This window comes from Grammomys surdaster, unplaced genomic scaffold (assembly GCF_004785775.1).
Source record: "Grammomys surdaster isolate TR1022 unplaced genomic scaffold, NIH_TR_1.0 125621, whole genome shotgun sequence".
NCBI lineage: Eukaryota > Metazoa > Chordata > Mammalia > Rodentia > Muridae > Grammomys > Grammomys surdaster.
Genome location: NW_021620462.1, coordinates 1,228,221 through 1,250,156, shown reverse-complemented (window position 1 = coordinate 1,250,156; position 21,936 = coordinate 1,228,221). Strand labels below are relative to the sequence as shown.

The 21,936-nt window shown below is 40.9% G+C and overlaps 1 protein-coding gene and 1 non-coding gene across 6 annotated transcripts in view; both read right to left on the bottom strand.

Moving 5' to 3' along the window:
• Positions 1–21,936, bottom strand: part of Kiaa0753 (KIAA0753 ortholog) — a 49,029-nt gene that overhangs the window by 17,452 nt on the left and 9,641 nt on the right. For all 5 annotated transcript variants that reach the window (XM_028787268.1, XM_028787266.1, XM_028787269.1 and 2 more), the window contains 9 exons: positions 20,116–20,222; positions 18,817–18,879; positions 18,263–18,478; positions 16,387–16,597; positions 7,064–7,287; positions 5,056–5,222; positions 3,306–3,425; positions 2,142–2,231; positions 1,840–1,929 (listed from right to left, as the gene is read on the bottom strand). In XM_028787268.1, the coding sequence (XP_028643101.1) occupies positions 1,840–1,929; positions 2,142–2,231; positions 3,306–3,425; positions 5,056–5,222; positions 7,064–7,287; positions 16,387–16,597; positions 18,263–18,478; positions 18,817–18,879; positions 20,116–20,222 (1,288 nt within the window). The remainder of the gene's footprint in view (positions 1–1,839; positions 1,930–2,141; positions 2,232–3,305; positions 3,426–5,055; positions 5,223–7,063; positions 7,288–16,386; positions 16,598–18,262; positions 18,479–18,816; positions 18,880–20,115; positions 20,223–21,936) is intronic.
• Positions 13,871–14,014, bottom strand: LOC114638731. The gene has a single exon (XR_003713910.1). It is a non-coding gene; the product is annotated as a small nucleolar RNA SNORA19 (small nucleolar RNA).

Genomic DNA, 21,936 nt, shown 5'->3' with positions numbered 1-21,936 from the left:
GTTAAGATGTTACACTAGGTAGCTGAGAAATGAGTACCCCAAATTTTTCTGTATTATTACAACTTTGTGTGAATGTATAATTATCTAGTAATAAAAAGTTTAATATTAAAATTTTTTTCCACTAAAAATAATTTCTAAACAAGAATTCTATAATAAGGCTAATAACAGTAACATAAAATTAGCAAATATAAGCATAGAACAAAGTTTTTAGGTTTGAAATATCTGAAAAAAAGATTCCTTCCTTTCCCATTAATCATTGCTATTATTATTTTTGACAAGGTCAAGCTACTGTAGAATGAGCTGGCCTCATGGCAATCTTCCTGCCTCAGTCTTCTAAGTGCTGGAATGACAGGTATACACACCATGCCTGGTAGAACAGTTCCTGCAAGGGGTGAAGAAGATCCATTCTGCCATCAGTGAGATGGCTGTGGTGGTTTGAATGAAGATAGCCCTTATAGGCTCACCTGTTTGAACAGTTAGTCCCTAATTGGTGGGACTGTTGTTTGGGAAAGGTTAGGGGTGTGTGGCCTTGTTGGAGGAGGTGTGTCACTGGGGGAGGGCTTTAAGGTTTCAAAACCATTCCCATTGTGTCTCTCTCCATTTCTCTGCCTACTTGTGGAACAAAATATAGCTCTTAGCCATTTCTTCATGCTGCTATCATGTCTAATTTTCTGACACTGCAAGCTTTCTTTTATAAGCTGTCTTGGTCATGGTGTTTTATTATAGCAATAGAAAAGTAACTAAGACTGGGATAACTGATAATATATTCCCAAGGGTATCCACAGAGTGCGCTTTCAGTAAGTGTGCCCCTTTAATACTCAGAGAAATAGGAAAAAAAATAAATGTAGCATACATATAGAAAAACTACACATAAAGAATAAATGAGATGCAAAAAGGCAGTCAACCTTCTAATAGCTAGAGATGACCAAGGAAGACTTCCTCCAACAGCAGTGCCCACACCATCCCAGAGGTATATATATACACGCTGGCCACTTACTTCCTGGAAACATCAGAAAAGTCTGGAAGTATCAGCTATGTTTGTAGGGGTATCCTTCAAATCCTAAAATTCTGTGATTGCATAACTGAAATCTTAACCCCATCACCTTGGCCTCTAACAGAAGAATCACAGCCCTGTAACTGGAGCTGAATGCTGTTATGAATGATGGTGAGATGTACAGATGCTTCAATCAGTGCTTGTTCATTTTACTACAGAATAAATGGTCATCAAAGCTAGAAAAAAGTAGTTAACTATGTCAGTGGCACTGTCCCCATTACATCTTAAGCATATTTCTTTATTGCTTGATTTCTTTACTGTATGATTCAGGATATTATAAATGAACACCTGTGCATTGCCTCCCAAACCAATAGTACTGTTGTAGAAGCTAATCTTCTACCCAGAGGTACCTACAGCCCCGATTCCTGAGATCATCTTTTCATTACCTTTGGTCACAACATCTACTGATGTTTGCTAGTAGTATTCTTAGGTGATGAATAGGGAAAAGCAGCCTCATCTGAAAACCTCATCTGCATTCAGGCTGAGGTGAGACAACAGCATCCACACACTCATCAGTCACAGACAATGCACTTCCACATGCTCTCTGCCCTCAGGTAGACTGGCATCCACCTGGGATGCAAGGCAGCCAACAAGAATCAAACATAGAATACTCCCAGATCATACATGCTTTTGCAATTCTCCTTCACACTCCATACACAACCAGGAAACCATGCCGTAGTGCACATGGAAACATGCAAACACTCACTGATTCGATTACTCACTCTTAGAGTTCAAACTATATGGGTCAACTAAATCCCTGTCACTCCCTGCTAGCAGACATATACCTTAATTTTTGAAGTCTATCCATTTCTTCAGCTTTCAGTTCATCCAACTCTTTGGTTCTTCTTGAAGTCTCAGCCTCAAGCCAATCAAGCCTAAAGGGCAGTAAAGTCATATCAACTCTCCTCAAAGCCACGTCAGGAAGTCCTTGGCTTCTATCTCAACTCTACTGAAGACTTCCTAGGTGGCTTCGAAGTCTTAAGGAGGCAGAAAGCCAGTAAGCACAGGAGCATGGCTACTCACTGTGGAAGGACTGATGATGCAGACCAAGCCTGCCTTCTTGTTTACCTCAGGAACAAACACTTACCTCTGCTTTTGCTTTCTTTCCATTTCTTTGGCTTCCAATTCTTCTAGTTCCTTCAGTCTTTTGGAAGACTCAGCATCTGGCCAAGAAAGCCTAACAGACAATACAAGGAGTCAAGGTAACCATACCTCAACACCACAGGGTGTCATTACCACAGAAACAGCAGAAGTGAAACCCCTCCCCTAACCCAGCACCAATCCTGGCTCTATTAAAGGACTCAAAAGTAATGTATCCTCTGTGTACCATGAGGGCTCCCACACCATGTTCCTATAAAGGATATTTATGCACAAAAGTTCTTCAAGTTAGTACATACACAAGAAGCTGCCAGCAAGAAAAGCAACCACCACAGATCTCAGGACATGTTACTTGTCTGGATAAAGAAACAAAGCCCAGTGTAGGTGTTAATAAAGCCAAATAAAAACAAAAGAGGACGTTAACTGTAAACAATTTTATTGTATGTGCCTGTCAAAGAGCTTTGATTCCTATGGTTGTAGCTATGTGAACATTACCTAATGGCCCACTCTTTTCTAAGGGCTGAAGCTGGAGTTGGGGCTTCATGTATACAGTGGAGCTGCACTATACCCTTGAGCTCCCCAAGCCCTAATACCCACTTTCATTTTTTGCTTTCCCATAATTGCCAGGGTAATTTCAGCCAAACAAATGCAGAGCAAGCTGTTTTCGCTGCTGTGGGAACGCTCATTATACCCCTTACATTTATTCCTGCCTATGCAAGTCCTGGTTTAATGTCGACCTCCCTGTGTGAGGCTTCATTCTCTACAGCAAGAGGAAAACACTCTCTGTTCTGAACCTGCCCAGATCTTAGGGTGTATACCACATTCTATCCTCAATCACAGCTAATTGCAGAGTATTTTCCACTGGCTGCAAATAAAAACTGGGATTATGGTCTTATTTGCTCTTTTTAAAAAGTACATAAAGCATACAACTGTGCCATATACAAATTGGCAAATGACATACACAGAAGTTTTCGAATGAATGAAAAAAGAAAGAATAAAAGTACGGTGGGCCCGTAGTAACATGGAGAGTGTAATAGGTAAGTCCAACAATCTAATTTTAAATAATCATCTTTAGACACTGGAAAGACAAGAGGGCTTGCTTCAGAGTCTTGTATAAATGGAGCCCTTTAATTTTGAAACGGCTAATACAAACCTGGCTGCTTCTTGCTCGGCAGCACATCCCAGCTGGCTTCCCTTGTGGGTATCCTCTTGCTGTAGGGACTGGTCCTTTGCAGCATCTCTGGGGCTGTACTTCACCCTCAGCCACGCAGCACTACATAGAATGGAAAAGTGAGCCTTTGGAGTCACTCACCCACCCCCTGTGACTCATCCTAAAAGAACCATGTGATGCTGACCTACAGCTCAGAGCCTGGCGCCTGCATAGAAAACTGAACATCAGAATCCCCTCATGTCCTAAGCTGAAGGGAGAAGATCCCTTTGCTTCAACAAGCAGTCACTATTTCAATTAAAATTTAAAAACAAAAACAAAAACTGTCACAAAATAAAGAACACACTTCAAACAAAACCTGCTTTAAATGTATCAATATGAATCCCTAATAATGTCCCAGGTCATATTCCTCTAAGTGTCTGTGTTAGGTCTCACACAGCACTCTGACTCAGGAAGCCTTATCTGCCTCACGTCTCCACCCACTATACATACTGTCTAGATCAGTGGTTCTCAACTATCCTAATGCAGTGACCTCTCGTGCTGTGGTGACCCCAATTATAAAGTTATTTGATTGCTACTTCATAACTGTAATTTTTCTGTTATGAATCATAATGTAAATATCTGATATGTAGGATATTGGATATGTGACTCCTGGGAAAGGGTCATTTGACCCTTTCATGACCCACAGGTTGAGAAACTGTAGTCTAGCAGCTATTGTGCATGTGAACCTGCTGATGTTTTAGATTACCAACTCAGCTCATATACCAGTATTGACATGCATAAAGCAAAGAAATCAGAACAAAGTCATGAAAGCAATAACAAAACAAAACAAAGAAAAAAACCTCACAGTCCGGTCAAAAGATCCAGCTTTTGGTCACAGAAGCTTCTCTGATCAGTGCTTGTTCTCCTCCCCTTAAGGCTGAGGGATGCACACCTCCACAGACTCACATCACACACACCTGCAAGGGGGCTCCCTAGAACCAGGCTGCTCATTTGCTCACTCACCCCAGCAAGGTAGCCCTTCCAGCTAGTCAGCCCCTTGCCCTGTTCTCACTTGCTGTTTGTGTCTCCTCCTTTGTCCTCCTGGACCTTCTAGTTCTTTCCACTGTGCTTTCAAAGACTTCCAAATCTTGGCAAACAAGCTCCTCTTATCTTTAGCCACCTACCCCCTAGCCTGGACCCTGCTCCCCTTGAGGATAGAACCTTATCTCTAGCCCTGTGGGACAGATAGCAGCTCCATACTGTCCTGATACTGTGAGTGTGGGTAACAAGACAGTAATGTCAGCACTACAGTGACTAGTTTCTGCAGGTGGGGCTAAGTCAGGCAAATATAGATGAGCTCAGAGTTAACAACTTCCTTGACTTGGAATTAAAATTATTTAAAAATATTTATTCATTCAGCAAAGATGAAGTGAATGCCTATTATGTGTAAGCACTGGATATTAAGACATAAGAAAGATACAATGCCCAGCCTCAGGTAAGCACAATCTGCTCACAGAGCAGACAACACAGCACATAATCCTTCCTACACTGACACATGCCCAGTGGACACTGAGGTGTTCCATTCACCCACAGACAAAAAAGAAACCAACAAACTTCTAGATAAAAACTTCATGTATCACTCATCCAAATAAGAATTTCTCCCCACGGCAAAGAATGAAACCTACTAATTCATCTGCTCTGACGTGAATAAAATATAGTCATATAAACTCAGAGTCCTTGAATTTTTGCATACCATTTAGGAGAGGCTGGTGGGGATGTGGGGTTTGGAGGTATCCAAGGAGCCCTATGGTCTTTCACAGGCTGTCGGGTCATTTTTAATCTGGATGACACTGTTGTTTGCTGCAATCTGCTTTTGCTGTAAGGTTGGTTTGGTCGATTTCTTTCAGATATGTGGAGTCCCTGTAAGAAGTAAACATGCATTACAAACCAGGCAAGTATCAAAGACACCGTAGCTTCAACCTCTGACTCACTGGAGTGCCAAGTGCCTCTTTGCTATTCATGTATACATTCTAAAAGCTATTGAAAACACTCTGAGGGAACGTGAGAAGCATATCAATGACAATGAAGTAAACCTGGGCAAGGGTGAACCTGGAACCCTTGGCTTTTCCACATTTGTATATAAAATATTTATTATCTTTTTCCTTAAATATTCCTTTCTAAAAATCCACACTTGTTTACAGGTAAATTACAAAATATTTTTGCCTAAAATACTTAACCTTTCTAATCACAATGAATCACACAATTTCAAATAGCCACTCAGCATGAGGCTGAGAAGAGCATCCATGTAGAATTTTCTCTTATACGTTCAATTCTGATTTCTCGATGACCTTATTACAAGTTTATTTGGGAAGGAATAAAGATGTGATCCCAATCCATAACCTGTCAGTTACTGGCTGTGCTGATTAGTGCTTTGTGGTCTTGACACAAACTAGAGTCCTCTACAAAAAGGAACTTCAAATAAGAAAGGAAGTATCTACACCAGACTGTCTTCTAGGCAAGTCTGGGGCATTTTCTTAATTAATGAGTGATGGGAAAGAAGCCAGCTCATTGTGAACAGTGTTACTCGTAGGCAGGAGCAATCCATGGGGAGCAAGTTATTAAGAAGGACTCCTCCATGGTCTCTTGGTGCAGTGCCTGCTTGGAACTCCTACCCTTGCTTCCCTTCATGGCTAAAAATACTCTTTCTTCCACAGTTTGGTGTTTTTTCCCCACAATAATAGAAAGGAAACTAAGACACTAGTATGCAGAAATTTCCTTTTCCAAGGCCATGTGACAATACCCATGTACTACAGAGGCCTTCAGACAGCACTGCTGAGAGGCAGTCACTGCAGTAAGTACACTCAGACCAGAGGTGCTCATCTCCCCAAGATTTTACTGTCAGACTATAAGGAAGTTCTACTGTTGTTGATATTTAATTTTTTAATTAACTAATTTTATGTGTATGGGTATTTTGCCTGTACCACTTAAATGCCTGGTGCCCATGGAGGCCAGAGGAGGACACCAGATATCCTGAAATTGGAGTTACAGATGGCTGTGAGCCACCATGTGAGTGCTGGGAATCAAACCCAAGACCTCTGGAAGAGCAGCCAGTGATAAACTACTGACCAATCTCTTCAGCCCCATAAGGAAGTTTTAGATAGAAGCTTAAAATATCAGGTAGTTTCAGATCACAAGCTCTAACTACCCAGCTAGTTCCTAAAGCTATATTAAAAAGCACTCACTTAAAGTGGCCCTTCAATATTCAGTGACTAATAGATCAGTATTTATTCTTAGTAGAAACATAATCTTTTAAAAATTATTCTATGTGTTTTACCTACATGAATGTCTGAGCACCACATGTGCCTGTGGAGGCCAGAAGTGGGCACTGGACCCCCTAGAACTGGAGTTACAGAGAGCTGTGAGCCACCATGTGGATGCTGGGAACCTAATCTCAGTCTCCTAGAAGGACACTAAGTACCCTTAAAACCACTGGGCCACTATCAGTCCCAGGAACAACATATCCCACTAACTACTCAGAACAGAGTCTTAAATCCTCTCAACTCTTGCACTTTCAAACACTGAATGTTAAGACAAGCTTCCTAATTATGACCATGGTATTAAATTAGTTAGGATCTTAATGACACAGAAAAGGATATCCATTTGCCCCAAAACAAATGCTGGTCCTACCCCTTACTAGCTTGTATGACCTTGGACAATGTCAGATGAATATAAACAGGTCACAAGAAAGGAAGACTTCATACCTGCTGTGATCTGGCTGACTCCAAAGTGTCTTTCTTCCTAAATGGTATGTGCCCTGTCACGGTCTTCTTTCTCACTGCTTGTGGCTTTGCTGGGGTTAATGTTTCATCCTTGAAGTCTGTACCAGGGTCCAATCTATGGGGGGCTTCTTCTGGAAGCACATCTGCGTCTAACACATCCAGTTCACTCTCCAGCCTCTGAAGCTCCGCATCAGGCCGACACACATCTACACAAAGATTTCAGAGGAGAAATTCTACTTAAGACACACAGGGGAAATGACTTAAAAGGACATACGATCTAATCTCCAGCCTGGCACTGTGAGAAGCAAGGACCTCTGTTGCCACACCCACTACCTCCTTGGCAATACCCCCCACAGGTGAAAATACCAATGTCCAAGCACCATGACCAACCTCCTCAATGTCAGGACCACATTTACTGACTTTCCAGTCCTTGTCTGTGGTCTTAATTCTGTGATATCTCTTGTTCCTAACAAGGTTGGCCTCTCTAGATTTCCTGACTTTAAGATACTCCCCTCACTGGCGCCCTGCTGATCTTAGTCACATTTCCACTAGGTTGCCAAACTGTCTGTGCTGGCTAGATGTATGTCAACTTGACACTGACTAGAGTCGTCTGAAAGAAAGGAACCTCAATTGAAAGACAGTATCTCCATAAGATCTAGCTATAAGGCATTTTCTTATTTAGTGATTAAGGGAGAAACCCTAGCCCATTGTGGATGGTGTCATTCCTGGGCTGGTAGTCCTGGGTTCTATAGCAGGCTAAGCAAGTCATGATGAGCAAGCCAGTAAGCAGCACTCCTCCGTGGCCTCTCCATCAGCTCCTGCCTCTGGGTTCCTGCCCTGTGAGTTCCCTCCCACTCCTTGCTACTTTTTTTTTTTTTTAAAGATTTATTTTTTATATATGAATACACATTGTAGCTGTCTTCAGACACACCAGAAGAGGGCATCAGATCTCATTACAGATGGTTGTGAGTCACCATGTGGTTGCTGGGATTTGAACTCAGGACCTCTGGAAGTGCAGTCAGTGCTCTTAACCACTGAGCCATCTCTCCAGCCCTCCTTGCTACTTTTAATGATGAACTGTTATATGGAACTGTGAACAAAATAAATCCTTTCCTCCCCAGGTTGCTTTTCATCATGGTGTTTCATCACAGCAGATGCTGTCTTTCTAAATGGAAATACTTCAGCCAGAGATGGCAGTGGTCGAAGGCACCTTATGCTTTTGCCCAGGACCTAGGTTCAGTTCCCAGCACTCACACAGTGGCTCAAAACCATCCATAATCTCAGTTCCAGGGCTTCTGATGCCTTCTTCTCAAGTTCATGGGCACTGCATGCACAAGAGCACAAACATATATGCAGACAAAACACTTATCCACCACATGTGCACCACATGTATGCCTAGTACCCTTGGACCTCCTGGAATTGGAGTTATCAATAGCTATGAGCTACCATGTGGGTACTGGAAACTAAGCCCAGATCCTCTGGAAGAACAGCCAGTATTCTTAACCAATGAGCCATCTCTCCATCCTCAGATTAAAAACTTGTTTGTTTGTTTGTTTGTTTGTTTGTTTGTTTTTCGAGGCAGAGTTTCTCTACGTGGCCCTGGCTGTCCTGGAACTCAGAGATCCACTTGCCTCTGCCTCTGGAATGCTAGGATTAACGTGTGTGCCACCATGCCCAGCTCTGAAACCTCATCTCAGCATGTGAGAGACTCTGGGTTCCAGCCCTAGAACCACAAAGACAACAAACATACAAATACACAATAACAAAAAATCAAAGAAAATAAGGAGGAAATCTAATGAAAAACATACAGGAATTTCACAGAAAACATTACAAAGCTTTTATTTTATCTTTGCAGTGCTGGGACTATATTCCTGGCCATTAAAAGGACATGAAAGAAAATCTGAATCAAGTTTTCTTTACAGACTGAACATTGTAAGCACATCAGTTCCCCACCAAGTGATCTACAATTTCAAATGCATATCAAATTTAAAGTGTGTGTGTGTGTATGTGTGTGTGTGTGTGTGTGTGTGTGTACACAGATTGATCCAGCTGGGTATTATGGTACACACCTTTATTTCCAGCACTCAGGAGGCAGAGGCAGGCAGATCTCTGAGTTTGAGCTGAGTCTGACAAACACAGAAAAGTCCCAGGTCAGTAGAAAGTCCCAGGTCAATAAGGGCCCAATAGTGGGTCTCTACCAAAAACCAAACGAGCAAGCATGCAAAACTTAAATAAATTGATCCTAAAATTCTTATGAAGGGGCCAGACAGATAGCTCAGAAGTTAAGAGCATTGTTTTCCCCCAGAAGACTCTGTTTAGGTTCCCAGCATCCACAAAATGGTTCATAGCAATCTACAACTCCAGTTCCAGGTAATCTAATGCCCTCTTCTGACCTCTGAGGGCACCACGCATGCATGTGGTACACATAAGCAGACGCAGGTAAAACACTCATGCGTAAAATAATAAATCAAATTTTAAAAATTCATATGAAGAGTAAAATTCTAAAAATTAATCCAACAAATTTGAAAAGCAACAACAAAATGGGAAATAAAGTGGAGGCAAAAGTCTTTCTTGCCCAGAGACAGGAATCTTAGTAAGGCAGTGTGGAGTGGTTCAGGGACCAATGGCAGAGGATGGGAGCCACAGAGCAGCAGCTATGGACTGAGGACTACTACTGTGCACACATCAAAATCAAAGTGGAAGCTCAAAGTGGAAGCTATGCCCACATTGAAAAGGGCTTAGCTCACAAACAGCATGAAGTCCTTCTGAGCTTTAAGAAGAAACGACAGGAGAATACTATCAAGCCATCAAAGCAGAAAAGACTGCCTTAAGCTCAAACATGATACCAATTTATTAAAGTTTACTTACACCGAACTCTAGCTTTTGATAAAAAAAAATCACCATAACAAATCAGCCAAATCTGGAAGGAGAGCCATGAAATATGTGTAATTAACATGGCATCAGTACCCAGATGATAAAAAGAACTTTTACAAATCTATATAGGAAATAAGCAGTTCAACAGAGAAATGGGCAAACTATAGAAGCTACAAATTAGGCAGAAAAATAAGTGGTCAATAAAAGCATGAAAAAATGATAAACAGCCAGGTGGTGGCACACGCCTTTGATCCCAGCACTCACAAAGCAGAGACAGGCCGATCTCTATGAGTTCAAGGCCAGCCTGGTCTACAGAGTGAGTTATAGGACAGCCAAGTCTACACAGAAACCATGACTCAAAAAAAAAAAAAAATGATAAACCTCATTTAGTAATCAGGAAAATCAAGCCATAAGCTAGGATTCTTAACCATTAGAATGGGGAAATGTCAAGTATGATACAAACATAAATGAGGAAGGAGAGAACTCAGAAACCAGTAGTGTAGGAGTGAAGTAGTTAGCTCCCCTCAAGAGTGGCTCCATCAACGCTCTGAGACTTAAGATTCTCAGTATAGCAGCTTAGTTACAGGCATGCTCAGCCCGGGGAACTTGCACATGTAAACACAGAGAGGAGGCGCCGGCTTTGACGTCACCCTGTCACTGTTTATAAAAGCAGAACCAGCCAGCATAGTGGCATGGTAACATCTTTGTGTATTCTCAGCTACTCAGGAGGTACAAGAGAGGCTTTGCTCAATGCCAGGAGTTCTGGCCATCCTAGTCAACGTAGTGACACCTTGTGCCACACATACAGACTGATGGCAGAAACTGAAATAACCCAAGTGTTTGCTGATATTCATGAAAAGATGAAAAGCATTTACGGTTAATTCATACAAAGGAGACCCACATAAGAGTTAAAAGTTAGAATCCTCTGAACTAGGGGTGCTACTCAGAACTGATGCTACTAGATCAGAGGTGCTCAGTGTTTCTAGTATGTAAGGCCCTGGATTTGAACACTAGCACTGGAAAAATTAGACTTCACCTATGACTATGTCTTATAATTTAAAAATAATCATATTACAGGCTGATATATACTGCATGTGGTCACATGTGTGAAGCAATATGTTATAGACACATACATAAGCAGCTCAGACATAAAACAGAACAGGTTCATAATGGAAACCTCCAGAAAGGGAAGGAAGAAAATGGAATGGAGGGAAGTATTCCAGGGACTTTAACAGTACTTGTCACATTTTTTTTTTTTAAATTCCAGAGTAAAATGTTTTAAACTGCATAGTAGATACAGGATATTTATTATTTTCATCCTTTCTATTTAGATTGAACCAAACATGACTGGAAAAAAAATCAATGAAAAGATACCTAATGATATTCTGCTATACTCATATAGATTGATACCTAGTCCAATTGTCATCAGAGAGGCTTCACCCAGCAACTGATGGAAATAGATGCAGAGACTCTCACTAGGTAGAGCTTAGGGAATTCTTCAGAAGAGGGGGAGGATTACAGGAGCCAGAGGGGTCAAGGACACCACAAGAAAACTCGGATTCAGCTAACCTGGGCTCATAAGGGCTCAAAGACTGAATCAATAACCAGATAACCTGCATGGGACTGACCTAGGTCCTCTGCATGTGGCACAGTTGTGTAGCTTGGTCTTCTTTGGGGGCTCCTAACAGTGGGAGCAAGGGCTGACTCTTTTGCCTGCTTTTAGGACTCCTTTCCTCATAGTGGGGTGCCTCGCCAGCCTTAATACAAGGGGAGGTTGCTAGTCTCATTGCAACTTGATATGCAATGTTTAGTTGATACCCATGGGAGGCCTGCTTTTTCTGAAGGGAAACAGAGGAGGAGTAAATTTGGACGGGGGCAGAGGGGAGGGACTGGGAGGAGAGAAGAGAGGGAGGGAGGGGATACTGCAGTTGAGATGTAAAACATATACACACATACATATACATATACATATACATATACATATACATATGAACCAAAGGAAACTTTATTGAGATTCTTCCTTAGCAACAGTAAGTCAGGACCCAGAGCCCCCCATACGACTGTTCTCCTTAGCTGTTCTCAAAGCTCAGTCAGTTTCACAACGAGTATTACAAAGCAGAACAGAAGAATGCCAGGACTAACTCCTGTTAATCTACAGCTTAGTAACTCCCAAATTACAGCTATTGAAGCAACACTGGCTGATAGGTCCTGACACCTTTTCAGTTGTGAATGGCATCAATCAGACAGCAAATGCAGTGCAAATCCCCGGGAAGCTGAGTCTGAGGACACTGCTGCCAGCAGAGTGGCAGCCACCAGCCATCCTCACACAATGCAATCAGTAGTTAGAAGCCTCTAAGAAATCCACTAGCCAACAATTACTCAAATCACAAGGAAGCTGACCCAATTAGGCTCAATCATAAATCCCAATGACACAGAGACATTTTTTCCCTCCCTTGGGGCTCCCCATAATATTTTAGAAGTAATGGGTAGGGAGCAGGAACTTCAGGAAATAAGAATGAAGAATTAGGAACATGAAGAGTGCTATCTAAAATAGAAAGAGAAAAAATATGACCTGAACAATCATAAGAACAAGAAAAACAAAACTAAAGATCACCACATTGCTTCCCAGGAACAAGCACATGACACTTGTGAACCGGCTACATATAGCCAAGTTTCACTCCATAGTAATGTTGACAGCGTGGCTATTACCATGCCTCACGTTTGGTACAGAATTCACATCCATATGTGCCCTATCATGCTGCCTCCCAGAGCAGGCAGTACAGGATTACTAAAATTCTTCAGGTGAGGAAAACAAATGAAGCATTTGTTCAAGGTCACAAGAAGGGTGAGTGAGAACCAAGCAAGCCTGGACTCTGCCTCACAAGGAGGGTGAGTGAGAGTCAAGCCTCCTGTATTCTGTACATCCTCCACATTCAAGGAAGGGTAGAACATGGGTAGGGCTTGCATTATAATCAATCCTGTCCATGTGATGAAAGCTCCATGATAACCTCTTACACTATGGGCTTCAGAGAGCTTTTGGGTTGCTATATACATGGAAGTTCTTGGAGTTGTAGTGCCCCTTCCCACATTCCTGGTCTTAGGTACCTCCTGTCTGACTATTCACCTGTGTCCTGTGTGGTAGCCTTTGTATTGGATATATGTGAGTTAGGTGAGCAATCCTACCAAGCCTAGATTTAGAATGTCAAGTGACAACCTAAGACCTGCAACTGGTATCTCAAGTGGGGCTGTCTTCTGGAACTGAGCCTTCTGTCTGTGGACCAGACCCTACTCCACCTGTCAGAACTGAGCTGAGCTGTAGAACCCCCTCCCCACACCCTCAATGAACTGCCCCTCCTGTCATCACTCAGGGCTCCACAGAGGCTACAGGTGAAACACTAAGCTGTTCAGGGTCCACAGAAGAGCAGTAGATGGACAAACGCTCTAACAGATATGAGACACTCATGTAAGTTTCTGATCACAAGAGAAGGGAAATAACAAAAAATGTTGACACAGTAAGTTACAATGAGGGGAAACATTGTAACATTGGCAACTGAAAAGCACAAAATAAGGTCAAAGAAAATTGAAATCATTACACTTGGTAAATTAAAAAAAAAAACACAACACAGGGTTAATAACAACAGCTACTACTTAATCAGACTTTTTCTGTGCAATTTCATGGTAGCTGCAGGAAGCAGAAATTATGCCCATTATTCACAAAGGGAAAAACTGAAGTTCATACAAGTCAGCCTAGCAATTGACTGCTGGAACTAGGGTTTCAAGCCCAGGTTCCAAATCATCTGCTATGACTACATTATACATATCTATTTTCTGAATTCACAGTTTCATAAATGAAAAAAAAACTAAAGGTCACATATTCATAAAGGCCTGCTACTTACCTAATAAATCCTTTATTTTTTTTGTCTGAAGGAGACTGGCAGAATTACTATATGCAGTTACTCTGCTAATTAACCTTCAATTATTTGTATAGCTCTTGGTAAATCTAAGGTTAAATATGGACTCTACAACAGGGTTCAAAAAACCAACCATAGCTGAGAATAGTGACACACGCCTTTTATCCTAGCACCCAGGAAGCAGAAGCAGGCGTATCTCAGTTCAGTTCAAGACCAGCCTGGTCTATACAGTGAGACTCTGTCTGGTGTGGGAGGGGGATTAACTTCTGTCCTGGAGATAGTTCAGAAGTTTAAAACGTGCTCACCTCAGCACCCAGGCCAGGCCACTCACAACTGCCTGTAACTCTAAGTTCTAGAGGATACACTGTCTATTTCTGCTCTCTATGGGCACTCCATACATATAATTAAAACCAAAACTAAAATATTTTTAAGAATTCAGTACATACAGGAGGCCAGGCGAGAGGGAGGAGGACAAAAGGCATTTCCGAGGTACAGTCGCGCTAGTCTACTGCAGGCAGTTCATAATGAGCACGGCATTCTCTTTCTGGGTATTAGCTCAGCAGTGGGTTGACACTTTGTACACTTCTCTATCTGTATCTTCTATCTCATTAAAAAAAATAAATATTAGGGCCAGTAAGACAGCTGAGAGGATAGGAAGCGCTTACTATGCACTGACAGCCTGAGTTCACTCCTGGAACCCACGGTGGATGGGGAGGACTGACTCCTCAAGGTTGTCCTCTGACCACCACACATACTCCTACCAACCTCACCCATTCCCTCCTCTCCAGTTATAATTATAAATAAAACAGAACTTTTTTTAGAAAGGAAAATTAGATTACTGGTTATATCCATAAATGTTTATAGATTATCTCATCTACTGGAAAATGTCAAAAAGATCAAGCAACAAAATCCTTGATTACAACAAATCTAAAACATCAGTTTACAATACACATCACTATTCATTAGGAATTTTAAATATTAAACATTTTAAGTGTCGCAATTGGTTACCAGACACATCCCTTAGCAGAATATTGTGGTTCATACCTGTAATCCCAGCACCCAGAAGCCTAACACATGAGGTTTGCAAAGTTCTAGGTCAGCCTCAGTTTTATAGGCTGGCCTGGGCTACTAAGCAACATAGGCAGGATGGCTCTACTTCAGGGCTTGAGGGATGCCTTCCAGCTGGCTGTGCAGCTCAGGGGCACCATGTTTGCCGGGATGTGCAAAGGCTGGATCTCTAGCTCTAAGAAAGAAAAGTTCTCTGGTTTCAGAAATCTTCAACTGTGCAGGCCCAGTGAAACACAGTGTCATAATAAAAGACTTCAAGGCACTGCCAGATGTGACGCTAATGCACAAACCCAACAACTCCCATTTAAGTAGTAATAACCAGTTTCATAATTAATAAAAAGTTCTTTCACAACTGCAATAAGATCTATAAGACAGAAAACTAGAAATCTGTGTAGCAAAATTTCTTTCACAACAGCAATAAAATCTATAAGACAGAAAACTAGAAATCTATGTAGCAAGGAACTTAATAAAACCCTATGTAGAAAGCTCTACCACTGGACTGAGGTATAGAAAAGAAGCCTGAATGAGCACTCATCTGTATGGCCATCTCTTCCTCATGAGCTAACACAGACTGTCAGCAGCACACCCACACTCAATAAGCTCACTCTACATTTCTCAGAGTGAGCAATGGCAAGTAAATCTTAAAAAAATAATAATAATAAAGAAAAATTAGTTGTCTTATCAAATATTAAAATATGAGTAAGACTGATGGATTTGCCCACACAATTAAGTTTCTATACCAGAAAGAAACACCATAAACAAATTCCAAAGATAAGTAACTAAGTAGGAGAAAATATTTATAATATATGTAAGCCAAAAAAAGAAAAGACAAAGAAAGATTAAGAACTACACTATCCACAGAACTTTTACATTCGTAAGTAAAAAAGACATGGAACCCAACAAGGAAAGGGATAAAGAATACAACAGGGGAGATCTGAGCAGCAATAAGCACAGGCAAGGAGGCCATGAACAGTCTCAAGGGGATCGAGCCTCAGTAAGCAACAGTGAGATGCCATTTCCCACTGAGAGGCTGGAAACATTCAGATCTTATTATATAAAATACCACTCATCAAAACAGAAGCATACACATACTTTCAAGGGGTAAATTGGCAAAATCTGCTCAAATGTGCATACCACACAATCTGACAACCCACTTCCTAGGATGAGGATCCAGAAATTCACAAACGTCAAGTGCACATGTGTGTATCCACACGCCAGTACAATACAATCAGCTTAACACTGTGATAGAGCAAAGGGGATTTGATTTGCTCAAGGTCTTCTATAGAAGCATATTCCAGTCTCTAGTCCTAAGAGATGCTAGATGTTACTTTCTGATCCTAGGGACAAGTAGTTCTCCTGGACAGAGCCACAAATTCCGACTTCCCAGTGTGATGCAGTAACTTGCAATTTCACAGAGTAAAATACCACACAGTAACATTTTGAGACATATACCTGCAAGAAGTCTCTTTGCCACAGAAGGTCGATTGGTTTCCTGTGGAAATGTCTCCTTTGTGACCAAGGGTCTCCTCTCATTCTTGGGCAGTACAGTTGGCCATCTCTCTAAGATCTTTTGGCTACCAATAGGAAATCTGCTCTGAATTTCTGTGAAACATTTCTTTGCCTTTTTAGGTGACAATTTCTTTTCCAGGAGAGACTCCAAAGCCTGTCACAAAACAGTCATTATTCTCTTAGTTTATCCCACTAGAGTATGACTTTAGTCACAACACTGAAAAATATCACCTTCCAAAGAGACATGTCATTAAATGGCTATCTCTAATGGTTAACAAGATGTTCCCATTAGTTTAAAATTGATATTGTTTATAACAGGGATTAATAAAAGTAATTTCCACATGTTCTTTTACTAGTTTAGTTTATTAAAATCAACAGTAAAGATATGACGATTTTTAAGAGGCGCCCTAACCTTAAAATTCAGAATCATTACTGTGGAAACAAAGCACAGTCTTCAGATTATAGCTGTATGTGCTACATGTTAACTTTCATTTCAACAAAACTTCATGAACTCAAGTAGTTCTGAATATACATTTTCATAAGCTAATGGAACTTTGTGGGACCAGTGGCTATTTGCCCACGGCAATAATGGCAGGAGGTCTATGTCCCCATCCTCTTAGTCACACCCACACTCATTACTAGGCAGTACTGGTCAGTACAAATTAAAGACAACGGAGCACAGTCAGGGAGTTCAGCTGAGTTCAGAGGATCATATGGAAACAAGATAGGAAGTCGGGAAAGGAATCAACCAACAAGTATTTAATTTCCTACATTAACTGAATACTTTCAAAACTAGGGGATATTTACATTATGCTTAAGATACATTGTTAAAGGTGTTCTTGCTCAGAATATGGGGCAATCTCTTGAGATCCTTTCTAGGATTCGGAGGATAGGCCCTCTATTTGAAATTATTTTGTCCAGTAAATATTTTACAGGTAAGTTGAAAAAGCATGAATGACATGATATGATTCGCTGTGAAAAGTTCTGAGATCTGCACTTGAGACTCACACTCCTGACAGTGAGCTCTGTCTACACGGATGTAACCAAAGCTAATAAGAGACATTTGCTAGACAACAGGACTACAAAGCAGAACAGGCTTTAAGGACAACTAGAGCTAGTTAGTAGTAGTCAGATATGTCTTTCTGTCTTCCTCCAGGGCCAACAGCTTATTAATACAGGATTATCTTTTCCTATTTATGGATGAAAGTGTATGAGAGAAGTAATATTGGTACAGGTGGCAATTAGTTTCAGCTCTCAAGAGATCTCTTTGACCTTTGCTTTAAAAACAGCAACAATATAAATTAAATAGTAGTAACCAATGTATTTGTAAGTCAGGGTACTGTAGCAAGGATAAAAGGCTACATTGTATTGCAGTACTCCGCAAACCCAAGAAGCTATAAAGCCAGAGTTCATTGCTAATGCTGTCTCTGTAGCCAATGAGAACTAAGACCTTTGTCCATTCAGGATTAGAACAGCCACTTGTGGAATGCCAGATGTTTCCAGTCAACCCAAGATCTGAGGTTCTTGCTTAAATGTATCCTAAGTGTTTCTTTTCTAGAATCTATCTAGATCAAATACTGATAATTAAGCACTAATCTAAGAATTCCTTGCAATTTCCTTTCTTTTCCTTTTTTATGTAATAAAATCAGAGTGTAAAGACAATAAAAATGCAAACTTACATTCTTTGCAAAGCACCAAGTTACCAAGCAAGGCAGTAGTTTTGCCTTATAGTCTCATTGACTGGAACTAGAGAGAGTCAGAGTTATTTCCCTGCTTGGAAACAACATCCTTTTAACAAAAACTGGAGACCATTTCCTACCTCGATTTGCTGCAAGATGTCTATGACCACGTCTGGCACAGAAGGATCAGCATCCAGCTTGGCAGAACACAGTGATAACTGACGAATAAGGCTGCCCAGTTCCCTACACCGAGCAGGAACTGGGTGCTCCCCTCGGTCAGTAAACTGAGTGACAAACACTTGCAAGGCCCGGATGGCTGCTCGATGAGCGGCTGCTAGCCTAGACACTGCCCATGACTGGCAACAAACAAGAAGCAAGGGGTTACTTCAGGTTCTGACTTCCCGACACCACAGCAACCTTTAAGAATATCTGGAGTCTATCTGTCACACAAAGTGCTCTCTGTTGTAAAGCCTTTTTCATAGAGAAGAGAATTATAAAACCTCACATTCTCTAGAAACAAGTTCTTTTCTTTCCCGTTGTCTGTATACCAGGAATGGCCATACAGTGACCTGTCTATACCAGGAATGACCACATAGTGACCTGTTTCAGATCCTCCCTAACAGGTATACCGAAACACTGACTAAACACTGTAAATGTACTCTATTAATAACCATTCATTAGAATCATAACATACCTTCTTAGTATGTCTAATTTTTTGTGGACTCAACTTATCCAATTCTTCCTGGATTTCTTTTACCTGTTTTATGAAAAGGGGGAAACAAAATTTTTATGCCTGTCCATTGATCTTTCTTATAGAAAAACAGACCCTGGTTTATCCAAACATAACCGTTACTAACTCAAGTCACTTAAAAATGAGAAAAGGTTTCTCATTCATTCCCCATACCCCCCTAACACTGACTGATTTCTGTTTCAAAACAGTTAATAGAGCTATTCCCAGGTCCCCAGTGTAAGAACTGACCATGAATGACGAATAGAAGGGCCAGCTTGCTGAGTCTTATGAGCCACACTAAAGACTTTTGCTTTCTACTAGGTGTACTAGAACATATCTTTGATCCCAGGACTAGGGAGGCATAGACAGTGGTTATCTGAGCTCCAGGCCAGCCAGGCCTACATGGTAAGACCCTTTTATATCACGTGCGCGTGTGCACGCACACGCACACACACACACAATCTGACATGGTAGATCTATGTTTCAGAACATTTCAGCTAGAAATACATATAGCTTATGTTATAGCACTTGCCTAGAACAATTTCTGTGGCAATGGTGTAGAATAAGAACCAACATAGGATTCAAAAGAATACATAAGAAAATCTAATTATAACATTTGCTTTCAAACAAACAAAGTATAGCTTTTGGTTCAAGCAATAAAAACCAAAATGTAACTTCAATGACCAAAATGGGTTTAAATGTTTATTAACAAAAAAAGGTTAAAGTTAAAACAAACTTTTAAAACAATCCATTATATATACACTCACAAAAATCCAATGCAAATGCCTGTTTATAAACCATTAAATGTTTCTTGAAAGACAACAGTCTTCATTCTCTATCATAAGATAAAGAATAACCTGTGTAATAAACTTATGACAGATATTAAAGTCACTTTAAGACTCAGGCTCATATGTACAAGCACTTTTTCAGAGGGAAAAATATCTTTTAGTAGATTTAATAGTCTTTCCCCCAATGTTAGAAACAACAGTTTAAGGAGCCTAGTCATATGCATACCACACACACACAGACACACACACACACACAGACACACAGACACACACACACACACACACATACACACATACATCTTTCTGTCAAAAGAATGTGAATTACTAGTCCATAAACTTAGGAAATTAACCCTGAAAATTCATTAGCATTTATGCAGGGCCCTTGTGCTCATCATTCTGTGACTGAAGAAAAGTACAAGTCTCTAAGAAATCCACATGTAGGCCACTTGCTCCAACTCCCCTGGCTTTTCCATACCTGCTGCTGAAGAACGTACAGCATGCGGGCACAGCGCACAGCTTGCTCCTGTCTCCTGACTCGGATTCGATGTTCTTCATCTGAATCCAAAGCCTCTTCTAGTCTATCTGAAAGTAGTTCCCCCACATTAGGTTAAAAAGCACACATAGAAACTTTAAGTACTTAATAGAGTAACAGCTGATGTGTCTTACTAAGGAAACTAAAAGGCTGCCTTAGTGGACTTAACTTCTAACAGCCAAGGCTGAGACTGAGTGAGTGATCTGTGTATGGACTCAGGGACAGAAGGGACACAAAGATGCTGGCAAACTCTCCTGTGCACCAGAATTCAAAACAAATCCCAATGGACAGCAAGTTCACTGTCTCAAAATTCTTTTATATTGAGCCAAAATGTACAATGCTTCCCCTATTTAAAAAAAACAAAAACAAACACAACAACAACAAAAAACCTTTACTGGACTATCTTCATGTTACATGAGATTATTTTTACTGAATTATTTATCTTGAATCCAAATGAGAAATTCTTTCTCTGGCACATTAAGATGGAAGTGCTAAAGTCATTTGGATGTCTAAGTGTCAAACTATGTGTCAAGAAACACACTCTTGTACACATTGGCTCTCCATACTTTTGTAAAGATCAATGCAGTCCATTTCTGGAATACTGCCCAGGAGACAGCCAATCTACCCATTTCTTCTAGACTACTGCTACCAAATATATTTACATAAACTCTTCTATAAACCTCTTAACAGACAAGTTTGATAAAAATACTTTGCTTGTGTAACTATATTCCAAGTCTGATTTTCTCATTGTTACACATGAGAGAGGGGGATGAAGAGCAGCTCTACAGTACAGCACTTGCCAAGTATGCATGGGTTTAAGTCCCAGCACCAGACAGAAAATGAGTCAAACAATAACAATAAGGCAACTAGGCTAAGAAAGACAAAACTTTGAAGCCAGAAGTTGCACATACAGGTAAAAGTCATATGGGATTCTCTAGGCCAAATTATTGCCACCTCTATTTGAGTGACATAGCAGAGAGAAGATCCAAGCCCACATACCTGTAAGAACAGAAACAGGAATTGGTTTTGGCAGTAGTTTTTAACTCTTCACCTTCAAGGTGATTCTAATGCAACTAGATGGGCTTGGGAAGCACGGGCTTCTGAATCAGAAACTGAGACTATGTATTCAGTTTTTAATCATTTGTCCTTGTCAGGGCATTGTTATAGTCACCAACTACTGGTGACCTACTGAAATATTTAAGGAAACAAAGTAACCCAGGTCAGCCTTGCCTCCACAAAGCTTTTAAAACTCAGTTCTAAAGGTCCTAGTCTTAGGCCAGATCACCAGAGCAGGAGACCTGGGTGCTTTGTTCCCTGGAGCTTGACTTCTACCTAAAGCATCTGGTGGGGTCATGTTATACACCAACAGTAAGGGATGATGAGAAACAAACCACCACATTTCTGGGGTGTTCTATGGAGATGTTCTGAATCACCCATGATGCTCAAACGTGTGCTCATTAGGAAGACTAAAGGAGACTTTCTGGCTGTGGATGGAAGCTCTTTTCCTCAGGTAGCTGCATCTTGCTCTAGATATTGCTGGTCTGCCACTGGTGGCAGTTTCTCTGTAGCCGGCTCCTCAGGGCTGGGAGATGGGCCTGCACCCATCCTTAGTGCATCTCTTTTTTCTCCTATCCAGCCACAACCTCAGTGGTAGTTTTATCTTGTGTCAAGCAACAGGTACATTAGAAGACATTTTCATTTTTTTCTTTAACAAGCATGTATATTCTAAACTTTAAATGCAAAATATAATTGTAGACTATGTAC